At 45.8% G+C, this 24,507-nt stretch overlaps 1 protein-coding gene across 1 annotated transcript; it reads right to left on the reverse strand.

Annotated features, from left to right (window-relative positions):
* Nucleotides 1–15,201: 15,201 nt before the first annotated feature.
* LOC127195798 (cyclin-dependent kinase 2-associated protein 1-like) lies at nt 15,202–16,105 on the reverse strand. Its single transcript, XM_051153377.1, has one exon. It carries the CDS (start codon nt 16,060–16,062, stop codon nt 15,799–15,801), a length of 264 nt encoding a protein of 87 aa, XP_051009334.1. The 5' UTR covers nt 16,063–16,105; the 3' UTR covers nt 15,202–15,798.
* Between the last annotated feature and the right edge of the window lie 8,402 nt (nt 16,106–24,507).

Here is a 24,507-nt window from a genome sequence, read left to right on the forward strand (position 1 = left end):
CTTTTAAAACCCACACACAACTGCTTATCTGTACAAAGTGCCACAGGTGGTGCTTTAGAAAGCTTTCTACTGTGATGGACACCATGACCAGAGCCACTCGGAGAGGAAAGGGTTTAATTCAGCTTGTACTCCACAGTTTCCCCTTCAGGGAGCCAAGGCAGGAACAGAAGCAGAGACCATGGAGGGATGCCAGGCAGGGAAAGACTGATGCCAACAGTAGCGGGCTACAGCAGTGAGGCCTGCATGGCAACTGACAGTAACGCTGACAGACATTTTCCATCAACCCACTGAGGAACTGCAGCCTAAAACAAGGTGCTAGGTCCTGGGGAGGCAGCCAAGTGAGAGACCCTGCCTCAGCACACAAGCTAGAGATTAAGGAACACACTCAGTGTCAACCTCCACATGCAGGTACACACACACAGCTACACGTATGTGAGCGAGCATGCACAGATGTACACATACAAGAGAAAAAAGAAAAACACTGGAGGCCATCGTTTCTCCAGCAGTGGCAGAATGAGTAAATTGCATCATATACAGATTGGGTGTCTCCCATCAGGAATGCTTGGGACCAGAAGTGTTTTGGAGTTTAGAGTTTTCATTAAATAGATTTTTAATTATGAGTATACATACACATGTGTGTGTGTGTGTTTGTGTGTGTGTGTGTGTGTGTGTGTGTGTGTGTGTGTGTGTGAGAGAGACTTGCAGGTGCCCTCAGAGACCTCAGGCATTGGATCCCCTTGAAGATGGAGTTACAGGTGGTTGTGAGTCACCTGACACTGGTGCAGGAAACCAAACCTGGATCCTCCTCAAGAGCAACATATGCTCTTAATTACAGCGCCATCTCTCTAGCTCCAGGTGTTTTGGTTTTTTGTTTTGTTTTGTCCTGGTTTCTCTCTCTGTCTCTGTCTTTCTGTCTCTGTCTGTCTGTCTGTCTGTCTCTCTCTCTCTGTGTATTTCTTGTGGGTGGGGCCTAAGCTGTAGAGGAATGTTAATTCAGAACACAGCTGTTCTGGCAAGAGATCACATCCAAAGACCTTCTAGCTCTGTGTGATCCAGCTGGAATACAAATGGGCCTTTAACCTAGGAGACAGAAGCAAACAGATCTGAGTTCAAGGCCAGCCTGGTATAGAGAAAGTGTCAGGTAAAGAAAAGCTTAGGTCCAGGCATGGTGGTACATGTCTTTAATCCCAAATGAGAGTAAAGTTAGTTTGTAGAAGGAAGCACCCATGTTTGAAAGTGATGTCTAGTTGAGTGGCAGAAAAGGTGATGAATCAGAGAAAGATTTGACAGAATAGGATATGCCCAACTCTCAAGAGAAGAGAGAGAGAGGAAGGGGAAGCTACTTAAGAGACAGTTTTACCATGACAGTAATAGAGAGATGGGTTGAGGGATAGAAGTCAAGTGAAGATGGAATGAACTAGAAACTGAGAAGAAGCTAAAAGATTAGAACAGGTTGCTGAGATAGTTCGAGGCCAAGCAGAGCAATTCTGGGCCAAGAGAGAAGCCAGATTGTATAAGTCAACTGGGGGAAAAGTTTGAACCAGAAAAGCTGAGTTGAACCGGCCAGCCCAGAGCTCTGAAAGAGCAAGTAAGGGTGAGTTTATTAAGCAGTAAGTCTCAGAGGCTAAAACATTCTAGGCCTAGGTTAGATTGTATGGAGGCTAGAAGCTTCCAGGACTAGGCCTAGGTTAGCAGAAGGAGGCAGCAAGCCTCAGAGACAGCAACTGAACCAGGCAAATAAGGGCCGGATGGCTCAGAGGTTAAGAGGTTAAGAGGTTGAGAGGTCTTGAGTTCAATTCCCCAGCAACCACATGATGGCTCACAGCCATCTATAATGAGATCTGGTGCCCTCTCCTGGTGGGCAGGTGTACATGCAGGCAAAATACTACATTATAAATAAGTCTTTAACAAACAGGCAAATAAAACTTACTTTTATACCAAGCCTAAGCATGAAATTCATTTGTATTTCATATATATTTCGTACACACAACCTGAAGGTGTATGTGTATTTGTTCATGTATGTGTGCATGCATGGTATGTGTGCACATGCATGTGAAGGCCAGAGGTCCACACTCAGTGTCTTCCTCTACTGCTGTCCACCTTATCTTTTGAGACAGAGTCTCTCACTGGACCTGGAGCTCACAGATTCAGCTAGGCTGTCTGGTCAGTTACCTCCAGGAATGTGCCTGCCCTGCCCTCCAGTGCTGGCTTTACAGCCTCACAGTCTGAGCACAGCTTTTACATAAGTGCTGGGAATGTAAACTCAGGTCCTGGCACTGGAGAACTGGCTCAGTGGTTGAGCACTTGCTGCTCTTGCAGCGGACCCAGATGCAGTTCCCAGCATCCACATGGTGGCTCCATAACCGTCTGTAACTTCAGTTCGAGAGATCCAGCACCCTCGTCTGACCTGCACAGGCACCAGGCATACGCATGCTGCCCACATTTCCATGCAGGCAACTTGCTCATCCACATAAAATAAATAAATAAATCTAAAATAATTTTTACCTTAAGTCCTCACACTTCTGTCGAGAACACGTTACCAAATGAATCATCTCTCGGTCCCCACAGATAATTTTATACACTAAATAATAATCATACAGGAGAAAGTTAGTTTATCATGTGAAACTTTGCACTTGTGGTTTCATATCAGAGCTCAACAGGTTTTGAATTTTAAAGAATTTGGGATTTGGGATGTTATGATTAATAAAAAAGAAAATAAAATGATAAGATAATAAGATGCCAGGCAGCAGATATTATGTTGTAGAGGAGTTTATTAAGTGAGCACGGGGGGAGAGGGATGGGGGGAGAGGTACCCCCAGAGAGACAGAGACAGAAGAAGAGAGGGAAGAGAAAGGAAGAGGAAGAGGAAGAGAGAGTGAGGGAGATGAGAGAAGAAGAAGTAGAGAGAGGGACCATGTGGAGGGTTTGTCCTTTTATATGGCCCTGGGCAGGGCCACGCCCCTGTTACAGGTAAGCAATGACATCATAGGTAGGAGGACTGAGGCAGAATCCTAACATTCCTACTTTTTCCTATAATTAAAAAGTGAGGAATGTAGCTGGGTGGTGGTGGCACACGCCTTTAATCCCAGCACTTGAGAGGCAGAGGCAGGAAGATCTCTGTGAGTTCGAGGCCAGCCTGGTCTACAGAGAGAGTTCCAGGACAGCTAGCCCTGTTATACAGAAAAACCCTGTCTTGAAAAACAAAACAAGCTGGGTGGTGGTGGCTCACGCCTTTAATCCCAGCACTTGAGAGGCAGAGGCAGGCAGATCACTGTGAGTTTGAGGCCAGTCTGGTCTACAATGTGAGTCCAGGACAGCCAAGACTACACAGAGAAACCCTGTCTCGAAAAACAAAAACAAGAACAAGAAGAAGAAGAAGAAGAAGAAGAAGAAGAAGAAGAAGAGAAAAGGAAAACAAAACAAAACAAAAAAAATTTTTTTAAGTGAGGAACGTTGTATTGTTTTTATATAAAGCAAGTTAAAATATATAAATGTAGGTTAAGGAAAAAAGAGATGGAAAAAAAGCAATAGCAACAAATGTCCAAATTATATAGTGAAAGGGAAGGAAAAGTGCTGCCCTGAAAGTTTAAGGTGGAGGGCAGGCTATATCAGCCATGTCCTGCAGCAGATGGGGACTGAGGAATGCTGGGGGAACCTAGGACTGTTTGTCCCGGGCCTGGGGCACACCATTTCAGCCCTTTGTAAATGGATAAGGAGCAAAGTAATCGTCTTAACTACTTCCTGCTGACAGTAGGGCAGCGATAGGGGGTTTTAAAGGTTCAAATGTTGGCCAGGTTCTGGAAGAACAGGCTGTTGCATTTGCTGTCCATGGTCTGAGAACATCTGCACCTGGGACAGCTAAGAGGAACAGTGCAGGTCCAGCTGGCATGATTTCTGAGGTTGGACGGGAGCACTTATGGGTTGCTGCTTTGACAATATTCCAGATGTAGGAGGCCTAGCAGGATACTGGAACATATATGTGGGCAGAAGACAAAGTCAGTAGGTTAGGAAGAAAATTCCCTTTAGGTGTACATTTGGAAACTCTTGGGAGAGCAAAGAAAAAGGTTTGAACATGGGGAACTTCCTTCCATTTTACCCTAGGAAAGGCTTGAACATGGGAGAGCAAAGAAAAGGTCTGGATATAGGGAACTTCCTTCCATTTTACCCAATTGCTGGCAATAATTAAAACAGTTTAGTTTTGGATTTGTCCAAGTTTGGCTGCAGAAGCATGGAAGCACAGAAGCCCTTAATGTGGGTGTAGAGATCTGAAATTTTCAGAAGGCATCCCAGAAGAGCCTGGAGGAACAGGTATCTAGACGTTTTGTTGGACCCTAGAGTCCGCTCGGGTAGTAGGGGGTCGTCGCGAGAGACCACTCGAGGACCACAGAGTTGATGCAAAAGCACAAGGTTTATTGCTGATGCGCATCACGGGGCCTCAGCACTCACTCGGGAGGGAGGCACCCCGAGTCACTGTTACAGACTTTTTAAAGGCTAAAACCGCAAAGGTTAGGAGGGGCTGCGTGCCCTATGTTAGGATTGGCCCTGGTGGTCGCTAGGGGTGCTTGTCTAAATGTTATTGGCTATTGCCGGGGTCGTTGGTCTTGGGGGCTATTCTTGGCAGGGAGAGGTGTTGGGGAGTTTCCAGAATTTTCAGATGGTACTTTTCTGAAAAGTGTTTATCTTAGTTGAAATTGTTTATCTCGGTTGGCCACCTTGATCTCAGAAACTGAAGCTGAGCTGGCCTTCAATTCTTTTTGGGTCATTTTCCCAAGCTTGCCTGGGTCACGTTCCTAGGCTGGCTGAGAGAGAGGGCCTTACAATTCCCTCTTGAGGTTTTTAACTGGCCTTAATCTTAAGGCATGTCCCCATTTCAGAGGGCTCGGCACTGTTGAGTTAGGATCAGGGCCTGAGTTATAGCCAAAACAGGGTACAAGGATGGGAAGCAGAATACTTATAGTTTCCCATAGGGAGGTGAGGTAACCCATTACGGTGTCCCCAAAACGGATAGTGACCCAAGGGACAGGTACGACTGGTCAGTGGCTCGTCATCTCTGACCAGCGACCAAGAACGCAGCTCAACAGCAGATTGAGCTGGCCCTGAGACATAGCTACCCGGTGCTCTGGGATTCGGACAGTGGCAGTGCGAGGGCAGCTGAGGGAAGAAAGCTATGTCTGAAAGCTCAGCCAATGGGAACGAACCTAGTTGTAGGTCAGGAAAGAGGTTTGGGGTTGGGTACCTCTGTTCCCAGTGAACCAGAGAGATGTCGACCAGGGTGTGACGAGGAAGGGAGATTTCAGCTGGTGTTGGGCGCAGAAAGGTGGCAGTCAGGTGCAGGTAGTTAGGGTGAGGGGAGTCCTAAAACCAGTAAGAACGGGAGGAATCCCACCCTTAGAGGTAGGCTATAAGCGAGAAACTTAGGTTTTGGATTGACAGTACTTATCTGGATTCCATTTGACCTGAGAGGTAGATTTCTTATGGCTAACAAGAATCTTTTTTCCAAAGGTCCTGAGTTCAATTCCCAGCAACCACATGGTGGCTCACAACCATCTATTATGAGATCTGGTGCCCTCTTCTGGCATGTAGGTGTACATGCAGGCAAAACACTGTATATGTCATAAATAAATAAATCTTTTTTTTTTAAATAAATCTTTTCTTTTTTTTTAAATGTATTTATTTATTATGTATATGAGTACACTGTCTTCATGCACACCAGAAGAGGGCATCGGATCCTATTATAGATGGTTGTGAGCCACCATGTGGTTGCTGGGAGTTGAACTCAGGACCCCTGGAAGAACAGCCAGGGCTCTTAACCTCTGAGCCATCTCTCCAGCCCAATAAATAAATCTTTAAAAAAAAAAAGGGAGATAAATTTAGCATCATCACTGTTTTTAATCTGCAGTGAAACACACATTATTAGACACGTTATACATTGTAGGAAAAGGCAGTAGACATATAGCATGGTAGAGGATTGGGAAAATAACTTTTTGTTAAAAGCAAATACTCTGAGGCAAGCTTAGGAAAGGCAGAAGCCTTTTTGGCCTCTGTGGAACAGTAACATGGGAGGACAGAGATTTCCTGTAGAGCAGAAAGCAAAAACTCAGTTTAGCATCAGTACACATCATAAAAGAGGGGCCTTTCCCCTCTGTTTAGAAGCCTGGAGGCATGTAATTTTAGCACAATGAGAGACATTTTAAGAAAAAGACAAACAAAAAGAAATGTAAAATCTTGGAACTATAATAGGATGGTATCTTTTTTTTTTTTTTTTTTTTAACCATAGTTAGATTAGTAAACTAGAGCTCCATTGATCAGTGTCAACACTCTGAACAGTTAATACAACAACAGCACAGCAACAGGAGGAATAAAACATCCTTTTAGACGTGTTGACCTTCATAACTTGCATTTACCAACTTAAAACACGTTTTTGTTTTTGTTTTTGAGACAAGGTTTCTCTGTGTAGCCTTGGCTGTCCTGAACTAACTTGTAGACCAGGCTGGCCTTGAACTCACAGCAATCCACTTGCCTCAGCCTCCTGAGTGCTGGAATGAAAGACGTGTACCACCACACCCAGCTTTAAAACACGTTTGTAAAACAACTTCTTGGAAGCTTTCAGACGTAGGTGAAATTGCTGTAAGTAGTCACTGTCCTTTAGCTAAAAGAATGAGGAGGTACCTGAAGCCTGTTTATCTTTAACCTGCGGTCTGTGAGTAAGGCAAACCTGTTTGCCCTTTTAAAGAAGAGATTTAGTATCTAGTAGTCTTAACTAGCTAATGAGTTGACTAGCTATCAAGCTAACATCAGCTCAGCCATCAGTGTGATCAGAGACCTGAGAAGGATACATTGTCACCTAAAGGAATCTATGTATTAATAAAATGGCAGAGATGACTAGTTAGTCATATCCCAGTAAATAGATATCTCAATTGTCTCCTGTGGGAGCATGGCACCATGGGCAGAGACAGTCTTGCATCAGGCACAGAGGACGAGAGGCTGTTTCTGTGGAAGGTGAACATGGGAGAGACTGACCTCACCTTGTGTTCAGCAACGCGAGACATGACTCTCCGTGTGTCCAGTTTGTCCACAGCCTGATCCATAGCAGATGTTGGGAGCAGTTTTGCTCTGTGGCCAGAAAGCACAATCCAGGTTTGAAGTCACCTGCCCTTGTGTCCAAATCTTCAGAGACCTGAGACTGTTATGATCTGGGAATCTCTCAGCAGCAGTCTTGAAAGCTGGTCGGGAAGGCTTCTCCACAGGTGGCCTGGGACAAGCGGCTAGGTTAGTCTGAGGCAGCAGGAAATAGGAGAGTACTTAGAGAAATTTGTTATGGACTGTAAAGGGAGACGGGATTCCACTGTGAAGACAGCAGAATGCCCCTCTGGATTTCATATCCGAAGTGACACACACCAATTTTATATATAAAAATAAGATAATGATAGATACAAGGTACCAAATATTATGTTATATGAGGTTTATTAAATGAGCATGGGAGGAGAAAGATAGGAGGGAGGGGTACCACAGAGAGAGAGAGAGAGAGAGAGAGAGAGAGGAGAAGGGGGTAGAGAGAGACCATGAGGACGGTCTATTCTTTTATATGGCCCTGGGCAGGGCCACGCCCACATGCAGGTAAGCAATGACATCATAGGTGGACTGAAGCAGAATCCTAATATGGGATATTTGGAGTAGAGCTGCTCAACCTATATTCTTCAATGATATTCCTCTTTTTGTTTTCAGGGTTTTTGCTTGTTTGTTTTAGACAGGGCCTCCCTCTACAGCCCAGGATAGCTGGAGGTTGTTATGTAACCCATCCCCACCCCCAGCTAGCCTCAAACTCTCACCAACCTTCCCGCCCCAGCCTTCTGAGTGCCGGGGTTACAGACACGCGCACTACCCTGCCTTGCAATGCTACGCTGTTGCTACATAGTACCATCTACCACTGTTATGAATCTCGAAAGTAGTGTCAATTTAAAAAGATAAACACAAATGAATTTGTTTTGCCATATAAACTTTAAGCCACTAAACTCACCCAGCTGTGAGGAAGATGGGTGTGGTTGTCTCAGGGACAGTGGGTGAAGAAATAAAAGAGGAGTTTGTGGGCGCTGGCCATGGCCAACTTTGGCTGTTGTCAATGTTGTTGCTTGCTTCCCTCCCTCAGTCCCTTCATCCCTCCCTCCCTCCATCCCTCCCTCCCTCCATCCCTCCCTCCCTCCGTCCTTCCCTCTTTCCCTCCTTTCTCTCTTCTCTTTATTTTGACAGCAGTTCACTGTGTAGTTGAAGCAGGTCTAGAGCTTTTTTGATCATCCTGCCTCAGAGCACCGCATGCTGGATCTCAGACAAGTGCCACCATGTCTGACACGGCCTATAACTTAACCTGAGTGTGGCTGCATGGATGTATTCACTTTGTGAGTTCACAGTGGTTTGACAACCTCGCATTCTGTGTACCACGCCTTAATTCAAAACCATTAACGCAAACTATTTCTACCTAATTTTCATGAAACTTCGAAAGAGACTGGGGCCTTATGTTTGTCTCTGCTCAGGGTTTCTCACCCTGTTCCTGTAACAGATCTTGGTGTCCATGGAAACCAGACAGCGCCAGTGTGGAGACGAGAAAGGACCAGAGCCTGGGAAATACAGCGTATGCAACAAAAAGAGACTCTCAACAAGACTTCTCCCCTGGTTTCCGATTCCACTCACTCAGCCTCAGCCAGATCCCTGCCCGTTCATGTCTGTTTGTCTGTGCTGATACCCCTAAGCCAACCCCAGCCCACTCTGTCTGCTACTGCCTGCCCTTCACCCAGTCAGACGACACCTTACAGGAATCTGATATCAAAGAGGTCTTCTCGCTAACTAGATGTCCTATGGCCTTAGGAGAGCCAGAGTGACATTCAGGGGCCATGTGTTAAGCACACACTCTTTTCTCAGGGGACATCTTCAGAGCTTATTAATTTCTATTTTAAACATACTTATAGCACCTTGTTATTTGACTTTTCTGGCTCTATCAAAAGACATATTAGAGGTGGGTGGGTGAAATCTTCCCCCAAGGACGCATATTTACCTGGCTTTGCTTGTTTTGCATGTATCTGGGTGTGAATTTGTGTAGGCAAGCACACACGTAGGCTCCGTGAATGCCACTATGTTGGTTGCGATGAACATGTGTAAAAGAGCTGCACACGTTTGCATCTTGTGCATCTGCTGGTTTTGTGTGTAGACTGTCTGGGTGGTATGTGAGGACATTTGTGAATGAGCTTGTCATTCTGTGAGCTTATGTGTGTGAAATGGGAAGTGAAATATGCAAATGAGAACTTACATGTTTGTGACTCTGGAGGAAACATGAGAGAGCGTTTGTGGCCACTTCTGCAGTTATTTCTTCGAGCCAAACTGTAAATTTGCCTGTGGATTTATAGAGGAAAAGATCCAGGCAAAATTTTCAAGTCATACGGCTGAGCCATATGGAATTGCCTTTCTGTGGCCTAAAAATGGTTAAATATTCAGGGATTTTTGTATGAGCCAGCCTCATCAGGTGTGAACCACTTACCTGAGTGTGAGTTAGCATGGCCTCTGGACCACATTAGTATCTTTAGTATCAGAACCAAGAAGGGATGAACATCACGTGTGAGGCCTATGAAGAAGCTTAAAGAGAGCACTGACGGAAAGAGAAGCCATAGGAAAATGGCAACAGAAAGGGGCAACCAGGGAAGAGTGGGCAATGAGCTTCTAAGTCCCTTTCTCGGGAAACCGTTTCTGACCCCTGGCTTGTGTCCATGGACCCCTGGGAACTTCCTTCCAATGGTGCTCGTCACACTGGAGTGTAGTTGTTACTTCACTAGGCTGTTTCTTTCCTGAGGCAACAAACTCCTTCAGCGCAAACCCCCTGTGGCTCTTGTTCACTCATATTCCAGGCTCTTAGAACAAGGGTTGCTGCAGGATACGAGCTCAGTTAGACCTGGCTGGGGACAGCCTGTGAGAGAAGGCAGACCTCACTGAGGGCATTGAAGCATGCCTGAGTGAGTGAAGAGAGGAACCCTGTTCATGGTCAGAAGAAAAAATGTCGAAAGTACAGAAATGCCAACGTGTGGGGTTATGGCTTCAACCCCTAACACACACATCCCCAATATATAAGTAACTAAACAAACAAATATCACTTCCTCTCAGTCTACAAAGTCAACGCTATTATAAACACAATCCCCAAAGGACCATGACAAGATGACTCTACGTTTTGCATGAAGAACAAAGGTTCAATAGCAGGATATGTCTGAAAGAAAAAAAGGACATGTGCCTGGGCAGTGGTGGCACACGCCTTGAATCCCAGCACTTGGGAGGCAGAAACAGGTGGATCACTGTGAGTTTGAGGCCAGCCTGGTCTACAAAGTGAGTCCAGGACAGCCTGAGCTCGCTTTGTAGACCAGGCTGGCCTGGAACGTGATTTTCCTTGTTTGACCTAAGAATATGTATATTTGTGGTTCTTAGCAAACAGAGAGACTCTGAGAGTTGTAGGTTCTCTGAAGAGAACTAAGAACTTGAAGACATGGTAGCTGATGCCTGTAATCAACCCTTGGGAGGCTGAGACAGGATTTTGCACAATGAGGCCTAGTCAAAAAAAAAAAAAAAAAAAAAAAAAAAAAAAAAAAAAAGCTGGGCATGGCTGCAATCCCAGCATTCAAGAGGTGGTGGAGGCAGGATGGTCAGAAGTTCAAGGTCATCCTCAGCTTTATAGTGAATTCCAGCCAGCCTGGCTACAGTATAAGACCCTTTCTCAACAAAACAATCAGCAACAAAGCTTTGGTAAAATGCTTTTCACTGAACATCATTTTTGGCTGTTTTGTTGGTAGTGGTTGAAACCGGAGTTCTCTATGCGCTGACTGTCCTGGAACTCCTTCTGTAAACCAGGCTGGCCTCGAACTCACGAAGATTCATCTGCCTCTGCCTCCCAAGTGCTGAGATTAAAGGCATCTTGTGCTTTGCTTGTGCTTTGATTGTCCAAAAATTTAATGTGTAAGAGAAAATAATGAGAGATAAAGATTGTATAAGCAAACAGGAAATCAGGAGATGACTTTTGATTTTTGTACTGTCTGTAAGGAGATCAAAAGGAACACTGGCAGGGGACAGCCCTCTCCTCGTTCAGGCAACGGTGAGATGCAGTTCAGTACAGACCTCTTGACCTGACCGAGAAGACTTTGCACTTTGGTGTGTGAAGCAGAGGAGGCGTGAGCCCGAGCCACCGCTGCAAAAGCAGACACCTCTTGAAAAGAAGCCGGTGTCCAGTTTGCATCTGAGAGAACAGATTGCTCAGCACTGGTTATTACAGACCAAGAACCAATCTAATACACACGAAAGAGGGGGCGCGAGACCATCTCCTTGGGCAGTTGCAAACCACACAGTAGTTTTTTACCTGCTCATGCCAGAAGGGAGAGGAAGTCTGTGCCCTCTGCTGGTGTCACCATGGAGACAACATCAGGGAGGCCTTGAACGGCTGCTTGAGGCTACTACTGGACATCAGAAACTAAGAGACGCTCCAGAAGGGCAAGGCTGCTAGGAAAGCACTGAACTTCTGCTCAACACAGGCCAACATGATGCTGTGGGAAAGGCTGAGGGCCGTGGTTGTCACCTGTGGGCTGTGACCCCTTTGAGGGTTGCATATCAGATATATTTCATGTCAGAGAGTAACATTATGGCTCATAACAGTAGCAAAATCATAGTCATGAAGTGTCAGCAAAAATGATTTTATGGCCAGGGGTCACCACAACACGAGAAACTGTATGAAAGGGTCACAACAGCATCAGGAAGGTTGAGAACCACTGTCTTAGAAGCTAAGAAACAGCCCCAAGCCAGGCCATCTCAGAGCTCCCATGCAAGAGGAGCCACAGGCTTCATAAGAGAAAACATCTTAGTTTGGTATTGAGCTTCTTGACAATCTAAAGAGAATACAGCACATCGATGGGTAATGTGCAGGGGAGGGGGCGCTGTTAATTATGTATACATCTGAGGCCTTTTCTAACCACCCATTCTAACCCCTAAATAAATGACACAGAGACATAGACTTGTTAATATTCTTTAGGGCACTAGAACTGGGTCGATACTCACTTATCCTACCTCGCTATGCTAGCTGCACTACTTCCCAGTCACAAGCCCCAGTTACTTGCCATATTGGTCCTGCTCCATTTGTCAGAACATGGTCCAGGAATGGAGTTGTGTGAGAAGAATTCTGGGTGCTTGTGAAACAAACAAACAAACAAACAAACAAACTCCAAGGGTCTTGTGTGTTGGGGGATGGTCTGATGTATTTTGATGCTAATTATTGCTGGCTGTCTCTATGACCCACCTTTTAATTAATAAAAAGCCATCCCATCTGGGCAGGGCAGATGAGATAGGTGTGGCTAAGGGTCCCACGAAAGAAGAGATAGAGGAATCTTGGGAAGAAGAAGAGAGACCAGGAAAGAGACCTAAAGGGAAGAGAGGAAGGCCACCATGTGTTAGATGGAAGAAAAACACATGGCCAGTGTGGATGGAGAATCCAACCCAGATGAAGAACATTAACAGGTATTTGGGATTATGGATGGGAGGTTGCTTGATACAAGTTATTAAAAGAAGATGGCATGAGATTGAGGCAGGGACCCCATAGCTGTACCACTATGGGAAGTAGTTTAGAAGATTAATGTCTGCCCTGCCCTAAGTTAACTAAGGCTAATTTAAAATATAACAAGTTTCTGTGTCATAATTGATTGCTAGCCGGGCCTACTGGTAATACAGATAATAATGATAAGTTAAAAACCACACTTGTGACCTCATCTTCTTCAGAACAAGGAATTGTTCTTCGGTTATGTTTTCAAGCCCCTCCCAGGTATAGTGACTAGGAGTGAGTTTATTTTGGATTATTCATTACAACTGCTATTGTTATTTGTTTATAGCCTCTATGGAAAAAACATGGTTTTGCCACATGAGGTTTGCCCTAGTGATTATACACTTCACTCACGTGGCTCCTCTTAACCCTCAGAGTATAAACTGTCTGATGCTCTTAATGAAGTTGCCTATTGCCTGAGTCTTTACTCTGCCTCATTTCTCAGCTCGATTCTCCACTTCCTCTAGATGGACAAGCATCCATTAACAGTCATTTCCATTTTCTTCTACAATTTCCCAGCCTACAGTGAGCACTGATTTGCTTCCTGTGTGTGTAGAGCCATCTAGTCTAGGTGTTTCACATAAGTAGAACCAGACACTATACACTTCTGACATCAGCCCCTTGTCACTGAAGTTTTTCCATCTTTGTGCAGTGCACACCAGTGCTTCTTGTCATGGTTCCACGTCTTCTTTTGTACAATATTGGTGATTGTGGGCTGGAGAGATGGCTTAGAGGTTAAGAGCACTGTCTGCTCTTCCAGAGGTCCTGAGTTCAATTCCCAGCAGCCACATGGTGCCTTACAACCATCAATAATGTGATCTGATGCCCTATTCTGGCCTGCAGGTGCACATGCAAACAGAATATTGTATACATAATACTAAATAAAGCTTAAAAAAAATATTGATGATTGCATTGTTGTGACAGATTTTGTAGCCAACAACGAAACCTAAAACACATAATGAATATCATTTTTATTTATTTATTTATTTATTTTTAATTTTTAACACATTTTTATTGAAAAATAAAATAATTCATATTACATCTCATTTTCTATCCCATCCATGCATCCTCCCATTCCTCCCTCCCTCCCACTTTCACCCCAATCCCCCTTCCCTATGACTGTGACTGAGGGGGACCTCCTCCCCCTGATTATGGTGCTAGGGTATCAAGTCTCTTCTTGGTAGTCCGCTATCCTTCCTCCGAGTGCCATTGGGCTTCCCCCACAAAGGGACATGGCCAAATATGGGGCACCAGAGATCCTGTGAAAGTCAGTCCCCAGTCTCCACTTTGAATATAATTTTTAAATGTTTTTTATTCTACAGTCTAAATAGAAAATAAAAGACATTTTAGCATCTTAAATTGGAGAAAAGTCTGTAGATCAGAAAGTTCTCTCTCTTGCTTAATCCTGGAATCAGCTCATTAGCCTTCCTGCTGCTGTTTTCCCCTGCTGAGAGAAGGCTATCTAATCTCTCAGAAAAACATGAAGAAAGGACACGTTCCTGATGCAGAAGTGTTAAGAAGGCAGAGGGAAAGGGTCAGATTTGGGGGCTATACTAGTTATTTTTCTGTTGCTGTGACAAAACATTATGATCGAGGCAGCTTACAGGAGGAAGGATTTATTTGGCTTACAGTTCTAAGGGGCTGAGTCCATCATGGCAGGGAGCCTAGCAGCAAATGGCGGCGTGGCAGCTGGAACAGGAAACTGAGAGCTCACGTCTTTAACCACAAGCACAAAGCAGAGAGTGTGAACTAGTAGTGGTGTGAGGCTTTTAATCTCAAGCCACCCCCCATGGTGTGCCACCTAAACCTCCCGCAAACGGGACCACCGACTTAGAACTAAATATTCAAATGTCCGAGATTCTGGGGGACAGTTTCATTCAAACCACCACAGGGGCATAGATCAACTCTTAGAGTTTAGAAAGCTATGTGTTTACAAAAAAAAAAAAAGTTAATATGATGGTTAAAAATTCAAAAGAGGGATGTGATAAATAAATGGAAAAACATCTCTGTGTTTATGGGTTGTAAGACAAAATTGTTAAGACATCATTACTATCCAAAATGATTGACAGATTCAATCTAATACCAACAAAGTATGTAGAAGTGTGTGTGTGTGTGTGTGTGTGTGTGTGTGTGTGTGTGTGTGTGTGTGTGTGGTCTTAAAAGAAAAAAATTGGGGAGTCACTTTCTTAAGTGAAAACTACAGAAAACAAAATAGTGTGGCACTGGCATAAAGACAGAGGCATAGGCCAAGAGATGAGAGCAGAAAGCTGGAAATAAAACTCTTGTGTATATTGTCAAACAACCGTTAGCAGAGCCCTTCAGTGGAGAGCAGTCACTGAGAAGACTGACTGTGTGCATGCAGACAGAGCGAACCTGGGCCACTACCTAACATCACTTACAAAGATTAACTCACGATGGGCCAGAGAGCTAAAGGCGAATACTGTGAAATCTAGGCTGGCCGTAAACTTGCAATCATCCTGCCTTGGCCTCCTGAGTACCAGGTATGCCCAGACTTAATATTTTATTTTTTATTTATTTATTTTTAATGAAAATAAGCTTTATTACATCAAATAATAAATACAAAGATGCAACAGTTTCCATCATTTTCTTCCAGATGTTGTGATTGGCTCACAGTCAACATGGAACTGAGATCTACAATCTCAGGGTGGACATTTTGCAGGGCGCTTGGTAGATTGGGTAGATTGCACTTTCTTCTGTATTTATAACCTGTGCATTTTAAAGATTGACTCCAAAGCACTCAGTCATGCAAACACTTAAGCAGAAAGCTCCGTGAAGCAGGGTCTACACTGTACACAGGCGGGCCAGCTACTAAGCAAACGTGCTATGGTTTGCCCAGTCCTCAGAGGCAGGTGAGCTCATGGAAAAGAAGTCAACCAGGGTAATGCAAATGGAAAATGAATCCAAAGGGAGATTGAAGGGGACACTGGTACTGGGGGCAAACAATAGCTTGCTGTGAAGTAGCTTCACAAACATCTTTCAAATGCTTGGAAAAGAAAAGCTGGGTCATTCCTAACTCGTTAAAATGCACATCGTCAATAACTGCAAAATGTCTTCCCAATCCTTTAAGTGTGGGTTCGGAGCTTAATGACTGTGGTAGAAACACTACTGCCATTTTGACCAAAGCCTCTCATCTCCATGTGGCGGCAGGACGGGCCTTCAGCCTGGCGGGGCTAGGACCTGGCGTTGCGTTCCGTTTCAGCCAAGCACTCCCGAACCAGGCTTCGGGCATGGATGATGCCTCGTTTCAGTCTCTCCATGGCGCTCTTGCTGCCTGCATACGTGGGTCTGATCTCCTTCCCAAGCTCCTCAATGATGGCCAGCAGCTCTGCGTATTTACTCTGAGGCACCTGGCTATTTCCAGTTCCCTGGGTGTAGCCTAGCGATGGAGGCCCGCAGTCACTCAGCAGCAGACGATATTGAGAGGAGGTCGCCATGCTAGTAGAAGGTGAGTGGACACTTTCGGCGTTGAGGGCGGCGGCGGGCCCAGACTTAATATTTTAAATCAAGCTGTAGAACTACGTCTATCACTCTGTTTGGGAAGGATTGGGAGGTGTGGCTCTGTTGGAGGAGGCGTGTCACTGGGAGGTTTCAAAAGCTCGCACTGTTCCTAGTTATCTCCTCTCTCTCTCTCTCTCCTTACCTCCCCCCCCCCCATATATAAATGTGTCCACATATTCTGGATTCAGAGCAAACCCCTCCTTCTAACTTAGCTATAATAAACAGTCATCAAATATAACAGATGTCGAATGATAGTTCCTACAACACGACGCTGTCCTGTGCCAAGACTAAACTCTCAAAATACCTTTCCCAGACAGACTCAGATTGCCGACTGGGACTAAGCCAGCACAGGCGGGGCCACACAACCACTTCCGCGGTCAATTGATCCGTGGGTCTTGTTCCTTGGGAGTTCCCGTCCCACAGAATTCTGAATGCGGATGTATGGGGTGCATGAGGCCATGTTACCAGTTTCATGACCTGCAGTTACAACACCCTTGGGAGTCTTGCTCCTCTCTTCCTTTCAAAGCAATATCAAATGGACTGCTGAGCTGCGGAGCCGAGGCCACAGTGAAGCGGGTCTTTATAGCGGAGAAACTCACACAGCTGGTCCTTTTGCGTTCTTCCCGTTCTTTCCCAGGCTTCATTCTCCTCCGAGCTCCTCTCCCTCCCTCCCACTCTCTCTGCCTTTAGCTGCTCGTGCCTCCACAGTTTGAGTCACAGGCCGCCTCCAGTCTTGAAGACGTGATCATTAGTCAGGGATGTGGGCTCAGCCTTCCTCTGGCTGTCTGGGGGCTCTCTGGGGAGATCACAGGGAAAGAGGTCTCACGCAGCTGGCACAACCTGTGTGCTTCAGAGTGATGGCAGCAGTGACCAAGCACGGGGAGTCAGTGCTGGCTGCTGATGCTAATGCAGAGGCTGGTGCTGGCTCTGCACGGAGGGAGGAGGGGCAGCTACCCAGAGACTCAGAAGGTGCCTGCGCTCAGCACAAGGGAATGAATGAGACAGCTATGAAACTAATGACATCCTCAGTGTGTCACCAGGGACAGGCAGGACCTAAAGGGCAAATTCACCACCTGCAGCACCCATACCAACTTTCTCCCTCCTCTTTCTGTTGTCTCAGTTCTCAGTGCTTTTGCTGCCCCTGGGGAAGGAGCCCTCCTTAACATCTGAGGCAGTGCTCTGGAATCCCCTTTGCCCAAATTGTATCAAGGGGTGGGTGGGTGGGTGGTGCGCAGAGGAGGTGGTCAGGGCTGCTCAGATGGTGCTGAGTTTTGAAATTTAGGTTTGCGGCCCTTTTGCATCTTCTTCAACTAGTAGCCCAAGTCAGAACTTGGAGTAGAGGGGACACAGTGCTGGGGCAGGGGCTTAGCTGATAGAGTGCTTGCCTAGAACACAGCAGGCCCTGGGATGGATCCTGCCTGAACTGGGCTCAGTGATGCCTGCCTGCAATCCCAGCACTGTGGAGGCAGGAGGGGCAGAATGCAGGGCCATCCTCAGCTGCACAGCGGGTTTGAGCCTAGTCTGTGTGGGCTACATGAGAACCTATCTTTTTCTTAATTGCTGAGGTTTTTGTTTTGATTTCTTTTTCTTTTTTAAATAATTATTTATTTTTTATTTTATGTACAGTGGTGTTTTGGCTGCCTGTATAACTATGTGAGGGTGCTGGATTCCCTGAAACAGGAATTATAGGCAGTTGTGAGTTGCCATGTGGGTGCTGGGAATTAAACCCAGGTCCTCTGGAAGAACAGCCAGAGCTCTTAACCACTGAACCATATATCTCTAGCCTGAGACAGGGTTTTTCTTTTTTCTTAAAAAAAAAAAAAAAAAAAAAAAGATGTGTTTATTTATTTATTATTATGTATATAGTGCTCTGCCTGCATGTACACATGCAGGCCAGAAGAGGGCACTAGTGAGCCATCATGTGGTTGCTGAAAATTGAACTCAAGACCTCTGGAAGAGAAGCCGGTGCTCTTAACCTCTGATCCATCTCTCCAGCCCCAAGACAGGGTTTTTCTATTTAGTCCTGGGTATCTTGGAACTTGCGCTGTAGAGCAAGCTGAGCTCAAACTCAGGCATTCTCTTGTCTCTGCCTCCAGGATGCTGGGATTAACGGCACATGTCCCTCACCCCCAGCTTCTTGTTCTGAGGCAGAGTCTCACTATACAGTTCTGGTTGTCCTGGAACTCACTATATAGATCAGGCTGTCCTCGAACTCACAGAAATAGATCTGCCTGCCTCTGCCTTCAGAGCACTGAGATTAAAGGTGTGAATCACTACACCCAGTGAGACACTAGCTTAAAAAATAAAATTAAATGTGGTAGTCATGGTGGTGGTAGTGTCTGCAAGTTGCCTACAAAGGTGTGTCTTCCTACAGCTGCCAGCTGGATCCGTAGCTCCAGGCTACAGGATGGACAGAAATAAGGAAGTAAATTCTCCTTATTCCCATATGTCTGCATCATTCAGAGCCAGAGTTCTTCCTCTTCCCCGGGGATGCAAATCTGTGACAATTGTTTGGAAAAGGGAGGTATAGCCGGATGTGGTGATGCACACCTTTAATCCCAGCACTCAGGAGGCAGAGGCAGGTGGATCACTGTGAGTTCGAGGCCAGCCTGGTCTACAAAGTGACTCCAGGACCGCCAGGGCTACACAGAGAAACCCTGTCTCAAAAAAAAAAAAAAAAAAAAAGAAAAGAAAAGAAAAAGAGAGAGAAAGAAAGAAAGAAAAAGAAAAATGGAGATCCAAGCTTATAGGACCCAGGAGAGGAAGGTGGCCATGGCCATCCTCTCACCCAAACACAGAGACCTAAGGCTAGACTCTTCCAACATTCAGCTTTGTGTCTCTGAAACAAGGCATTTGTGGAGACTAGCCACTTCCCCATCAGCGAAATTGCATAATGACTGTGGTTTACCACAATGTCTTCCTTTTTTCCGAGCCTGGCCCTGGCCCCCATCTCTCTCTCTCTCTCTCTCTCTCTCTCTCTCTCTCTCTCTCTCTCTCTCTCGTTGTTTGTTTATTTGTTTTGTTTTTTGTTTTTTGTTTTTTTGAGACAGGGTTTCTCTGTATAGCCTTGGCTGTCCTGGACTTGCTTTGTAGACCAGGCTGGCCTCGAACTCATAGCGATCTGCCTGCCTCTGCCTCCCGAGTGCTGGGATTAAAGGCATGCGCCACCACGCCTGGCTGGCCCCATCTCTTAATACTGGTTTGCTTTTCAGATTTACTTCCACCCGGGGAAGTTTGTGCCCCACACGCTCCATCTGGAAACCCCAGCCCCAGCCCTTGAGACACGAGTTCATACTCTCAAATGCCTTTTTTGTCCTTCCATGCTTCACAACTTTGGTTCTCATGGGACAGTTTCTCTTACCTTCTAGCTAGGAGAAAAGCTTCTAATTAAGCTAATTCACTCTCCTGAAAGAGCTTGGCTCCTAAAAATACCCACACAGGATACTCAGCTGGAGTAACAGGACAAAATCACATCCTTCCTATTTCTCTCTCCGACAGGGTCTCACTCTAGTCTGATTTACTCTGGGACTCTCTGTGCCTTCCCGCTGTCCCTCCCTCCTCCTGATTCTGGATACCCAGGGCCAGCAGTAGATTGTTGTGAGCCTCAGAAGAAAGGCAGTGTGATGGCTACGTGTGGTAACGGGGGGGGGGGGTCTAATAAACCACTGGAACAAAAACAGTGACAATTCAGGCTACTGGCCACTCCTAGCATGCCACCTAAGTTTGCTCTGCTCCTTTGGAAGAGACACAGGGACCATGAAGATGGTCATCGGGGCTCCCCCAAATACACTTTCTCCTCCTTCTGAGGCAGGTAAGAGGCAGTGTACGTAAACACTGTCTTCCTGGCTGGCACTAGCACTCTGGGTGGAGGCGGGGAGTGCTGGAGCTGAGCTCAAGGGCTGCAGAGACAGGTTAGTGCAAATCTCTACATGGTCCTCAAGGAGCAAGAAAGGAGCTAGGTGTGGTGGTTCATACCTTTAGTCCTAGCACTTGTGAGGCTGAGGCAGGAGAACCTCCAGATGGAGGCCAAACTCAGCACTGTGGTACAAGTGGATACCCTCTGCCTTCTGATGGGATTCAAAAGAAAGGTGCATGATCTCTCGAGCAGTCCCCTCTTCAGAGATAGCTGGCCTTGGTCGAAGCGTGACAAACTGCCAGAAAAGTCCAGAATGTAAGGTAGTAGGTTAAAAAAAAACACACACACACAACAAAAAACTGGTTAAGCCAGGCGATGGTGGTGCATGCCTTTAATCCCAGCACTCGGGAGACAGAGGCAAGTGGATCACTGTGAGTTCGAGGTCATCCTGATCTACAAAGTGACTCCAGGACAGTCAAGAACAGAGAAACCCTGTCTCAAAAAACCAAAAGCCAAAAACCAAAACCAAAAATCAAAACAACAACAACAACAACAAAAACTGGTTGAAGTTTTAAAACTTTCTTTTAAAACTTTGGTGTCATAATAAACAAAAGTGAAAACAAAGTGGGATGGGATGGCTCTCGGTAAAAAAGAGTGCGGCCCACTACAAAATATGTAATACTTGAGATCCTTGACTAAGAACTAAAGCATCTGTCAAAGACATTGGAGATGACTGGAGAATTTGATTGTGAACTAAATGTGATATATTGGTTTTCTCTCTTTTCTTTTCTCTTTCTTTCTTTCTTTCTTTCTTTCTTTCTTTCTTTCTTTCTTTCTTTGTGTGTGTGTGTGTGTGTGTTTGTTTTTTTGTTTTTTCCAGGCTGGCCTTGAACTCACAGTGATCTATCTGCCTCTGCCTCCCAAGTGCTGGGACTAAAGGCATGTGCCACCATGTCCAGCTTCTTGTGTTTTCTGTTTAGTAATTAACTCGTGTTTGTTTATTTGTTTGTGGGGGGATGGTGTGCTTGGGTGGTTGTGTGCATATGTGCACGTTGGGACAGACAGGTGTGCACCTGCATGCACATGTATGTGGAGGCCAGAGGTTGAAGACTGTCCTTATATGTTATCAGTGTTTTGCTTTCATGTATGCCTGTGCATCACATGCATGCCTGGTGCCCACAGAAGTCAGAAGAGGTTGCCAGATTGGAGGGGTGATCTTTTTCTGTGTACTGTGTAAAGACTGTCCTTGCATTATTCAGATGCAGATTTCTCTATCAGCAGAGAGCTGAGCACAGGCCAGACTTGGTATTGTAATTTTTATAAAGCATCGCCTACCTCAGTATTTTGTACACATTCTTCTTTAACACTTTCTCATTGGTTAAATAAAGACACAAACAGCCAGTAGCTGAGGCAAGAGAAGATAGGCAGGACTTCCGGCAAAGATAGGACCTCTGGGAAGGAATTCCTAAGCATTGGGGAGTTGCCAGCCCATCACAGAGGAAGAAACAAGTACCAGGATGAGCCATGTGGGTGGTTGTGGGCCAGGCCAGTGTTGTTAGGTTAGAATAGCTGAGAATCTGCCCGGTTATATTGCCTAAGCCTATAATAAATATAATATGTCTCTGTGTCATTATTCAGGAGCTGGTGGTCCCCCCAAAAGTCCCATCTTATTGCATTTCTGAAACTGGAGTGTACTACCATGTTGCTTCTGCGAATCAAACTTGGGTCCTCTGCAAGAACAAGTGAGGCTGGGCATGCCTGGCTGGGCATAATGAAACTCTTTAATCCCAGCAACTGGGAGGCAGGTAGATCTCTGTGAGTTAGAGGCCAGCCTGGTCTACATAGCAAGTTCTAGGACAGCCAAATAGGAAGTACTCTTAAACACTGAGCCATCCAGCCCCTCTCCTGGCATTTGTATATGGGTTATGGGATTGGAAGTCAAATCTCCAGGCGGGCAAGATGGCACACGCCTTTAGTCCCAGCACCCGGGAGGCAGAGGCAGGTGGATCGCTGTGAGTTCGAGGCCAGCCTGGTCTACAAAGCGAGTCTAGGACAGCCAAGGCTACACAGAGAAACTCTGTCTTGAGAAACCAAAAAAGGAAAAAAAAAGAAAGAAAAAAAGAAAGAAAGAAAAAGAAAAGAAAGCCAAATCCCCAAGCTCCCGATGCAAACATGTTACCTACTGTACCATCTCCACAGCCCAAGAATGATTTTACTCTTGGGTAGTACTGGGGACTGAGGGAATAAAGTGTTGGGATATTGCCAATCTACTTTTAGAGCTTCAGGAAAATGTGCAATGTATGTACATATATGATAGATATGGGTGCTTTTTGGTGAGTTTTTGTTTTGTTTTGTTTTTGAGACATGGTTTCTCTGTGCAGCCCTGGCTGTCCTGGAACTCCCTCTGTAGACCAAGCTGGCCTCGAACTCGGAGAGATCCATCTGCCTCTGCCTCCCTAGTCCTGGAATTAAAGGTGTGTGCCACCACCATCCAGCAATATTTACAGGCACATGAGTTGTGTGTATAATACTTTGGGCGGGTAAGAGTTACCCAAAGCTCTCCGTCTTTGCAAATAGGTAAAAGACACTTGGAGTTCCTGAACTACTCCTCGGGGATTTTGTATATTTACAATACTGTAAAAGAGCATGAAAAGGAGAATTAAATGAAAGCCAGACCCAAGACAGCAGCTTAATCCGTGGGCTTAGTCAGTCCCGGCTGCTGCAGGAGAAAGGTACGGCCCGAGAGCTCTGGAGGCAATTGGTGAGGGTGCCAGCAATGCCTGGGCTCTGCCAGGAGCCTCTTGTAGGTTGTAGGTGTTGCTGACTACACAAGGTGCTGTCTTCACATTGCACTAGAAAGGACAAGAAGTTTCTCTGGGGGGTCCTTTTTATTAGGACACCGATTCCACTCCTGAGACCTCCAGTTCCCTCCTAACTCCATGCCTCAGAGAGGACCAGGATTTCAGCGTATGTGTTTTGAAAGGTCACAGTTCACTGCAAGAGAGGAGTGTTGGAGCCAAGAGAACTAAACAGATATTTGGAATCTGTCCCAACTTGAGATAGTGTTTGAGGATTGCCCTACTTACGTGACTCCTGGCTGAGCCAAATACCCGACAAGAGAGTTTATCTTGGCTCACAGTTTTTGGTATAATCTATCGTCATGAAAAAGGCGTGGTGGCAGGTTCTTTTTTTTTTTTTTTTTTTTTAATTATTTAATTGGAACTGGAGTTACAGACAGGTGTGAGCTGCCATATGGGTGCTGGGAATTGAACCCGGGTCCTTTGGAAGAGCAGATAATCCTCTTAACCACTGAGCCACATCTCCAGGTTCTTGAGGCAGCCGGTCACACTGAGTCCACAGTAAGGAAGCCGAGAGAAATAAACGCAGGAGGCGCTCAGCTTCCTCTTTCCTTTGTATTCGGCCTGAGACCCGGCCCATCAGACGGTGCTGCTCACAGTCAGCGTGGGCCTTCCCTCCTTAGTTAGCTTTATGTCGATAATCTCTACAGACATGACCGGACATTTGTTTCCATGGTGACCTTATTTATCTGTATGAATGTGGGACGGTGTGCCCACAGAGGTGCTAGACCTCCAAATCTGGACCTACAGACAGTTCTGAGCCATCCGACGCTGATGCCGGGAACTGAACTCAGGTCCTCTGGAAGAGCAGTAAGAGGTCTTAACCGATGAGTAACCCCTCTAGTCCAGTGGTGATTCTAAATAAGTGGACAATCATTCTTCTCAGGCATCGCCTGTCTCAATGTTTCTATAAACACCTCCATCACCTTCTGATTGGTTTAATAAAGAGCTGAACTGCCTATAGCAAAGCAGGAGAGGATGGGCGGGACATCCGGCAGAGATAGGAACTCTGGGAAAGTATCAGGCATTGGGAGGGGGCAGAGGAGAGGTGCGGGGAGGGAGGTGGGGGGTGGGGTAGAGGGTAGGAGGGGGTGGAGTGGAATTCGCTAGCCAGTCTGGGAAGAAGGTACCGGTACTGAGGAAAGGTAACGAGCCACGTGGCCGAATATAGATTGGTATAAATGGGTTAATTTAAGTTATATGAACTAGTTGGGACTAAGCCTAAACTAAAGCCAAGCTTTCATTTAATAAAAAGTCTCTGTGTCATTGCTTGGGTGGCTGGTGGGACAAGACAGTCTGGCAATCCTTGTCCCACCTGGCCCATAATATTTAGGTCACATCATCCGAAATTAGGCAGAGTCAGGTGATATCAGCCGTCACCAGGACCTACCTGGAGTGAAGTTAGTTTCCAGAAGGAAGATTATATGCCACATTTTCATAATTCTCATACTGGCAGAAGTCTTACCAAGGCTCACCTGATCCCTTTGAGAGGCCGAGAGGCTACCAAGCTGAATAGGGACCCAAGATGCTGGAGTTTGCTCCTGGCTCCGCAGGGAACAGCGTGGAGGGACAGACATGCTCTGAGGAAGTTTTTCCAGGCACATGTTCCTGGTCACTTCTCTTTACTAATGTTATCGAGAGTCACCTGAACTAAGTGGTAATGAGAT

This window comes from Acomys russatus, chromosome 1, assembly GCF_903995435.1.
Source record: "Acomys russatus chromosome 1, mAcoRus1.1, whole genome shotgun sequence".
Lineage (NCBI taxonomy): Eukaryota > Metazoa > Chordata > Mammalia > Rodentia > Muridae > Acomys > Acomys russatus.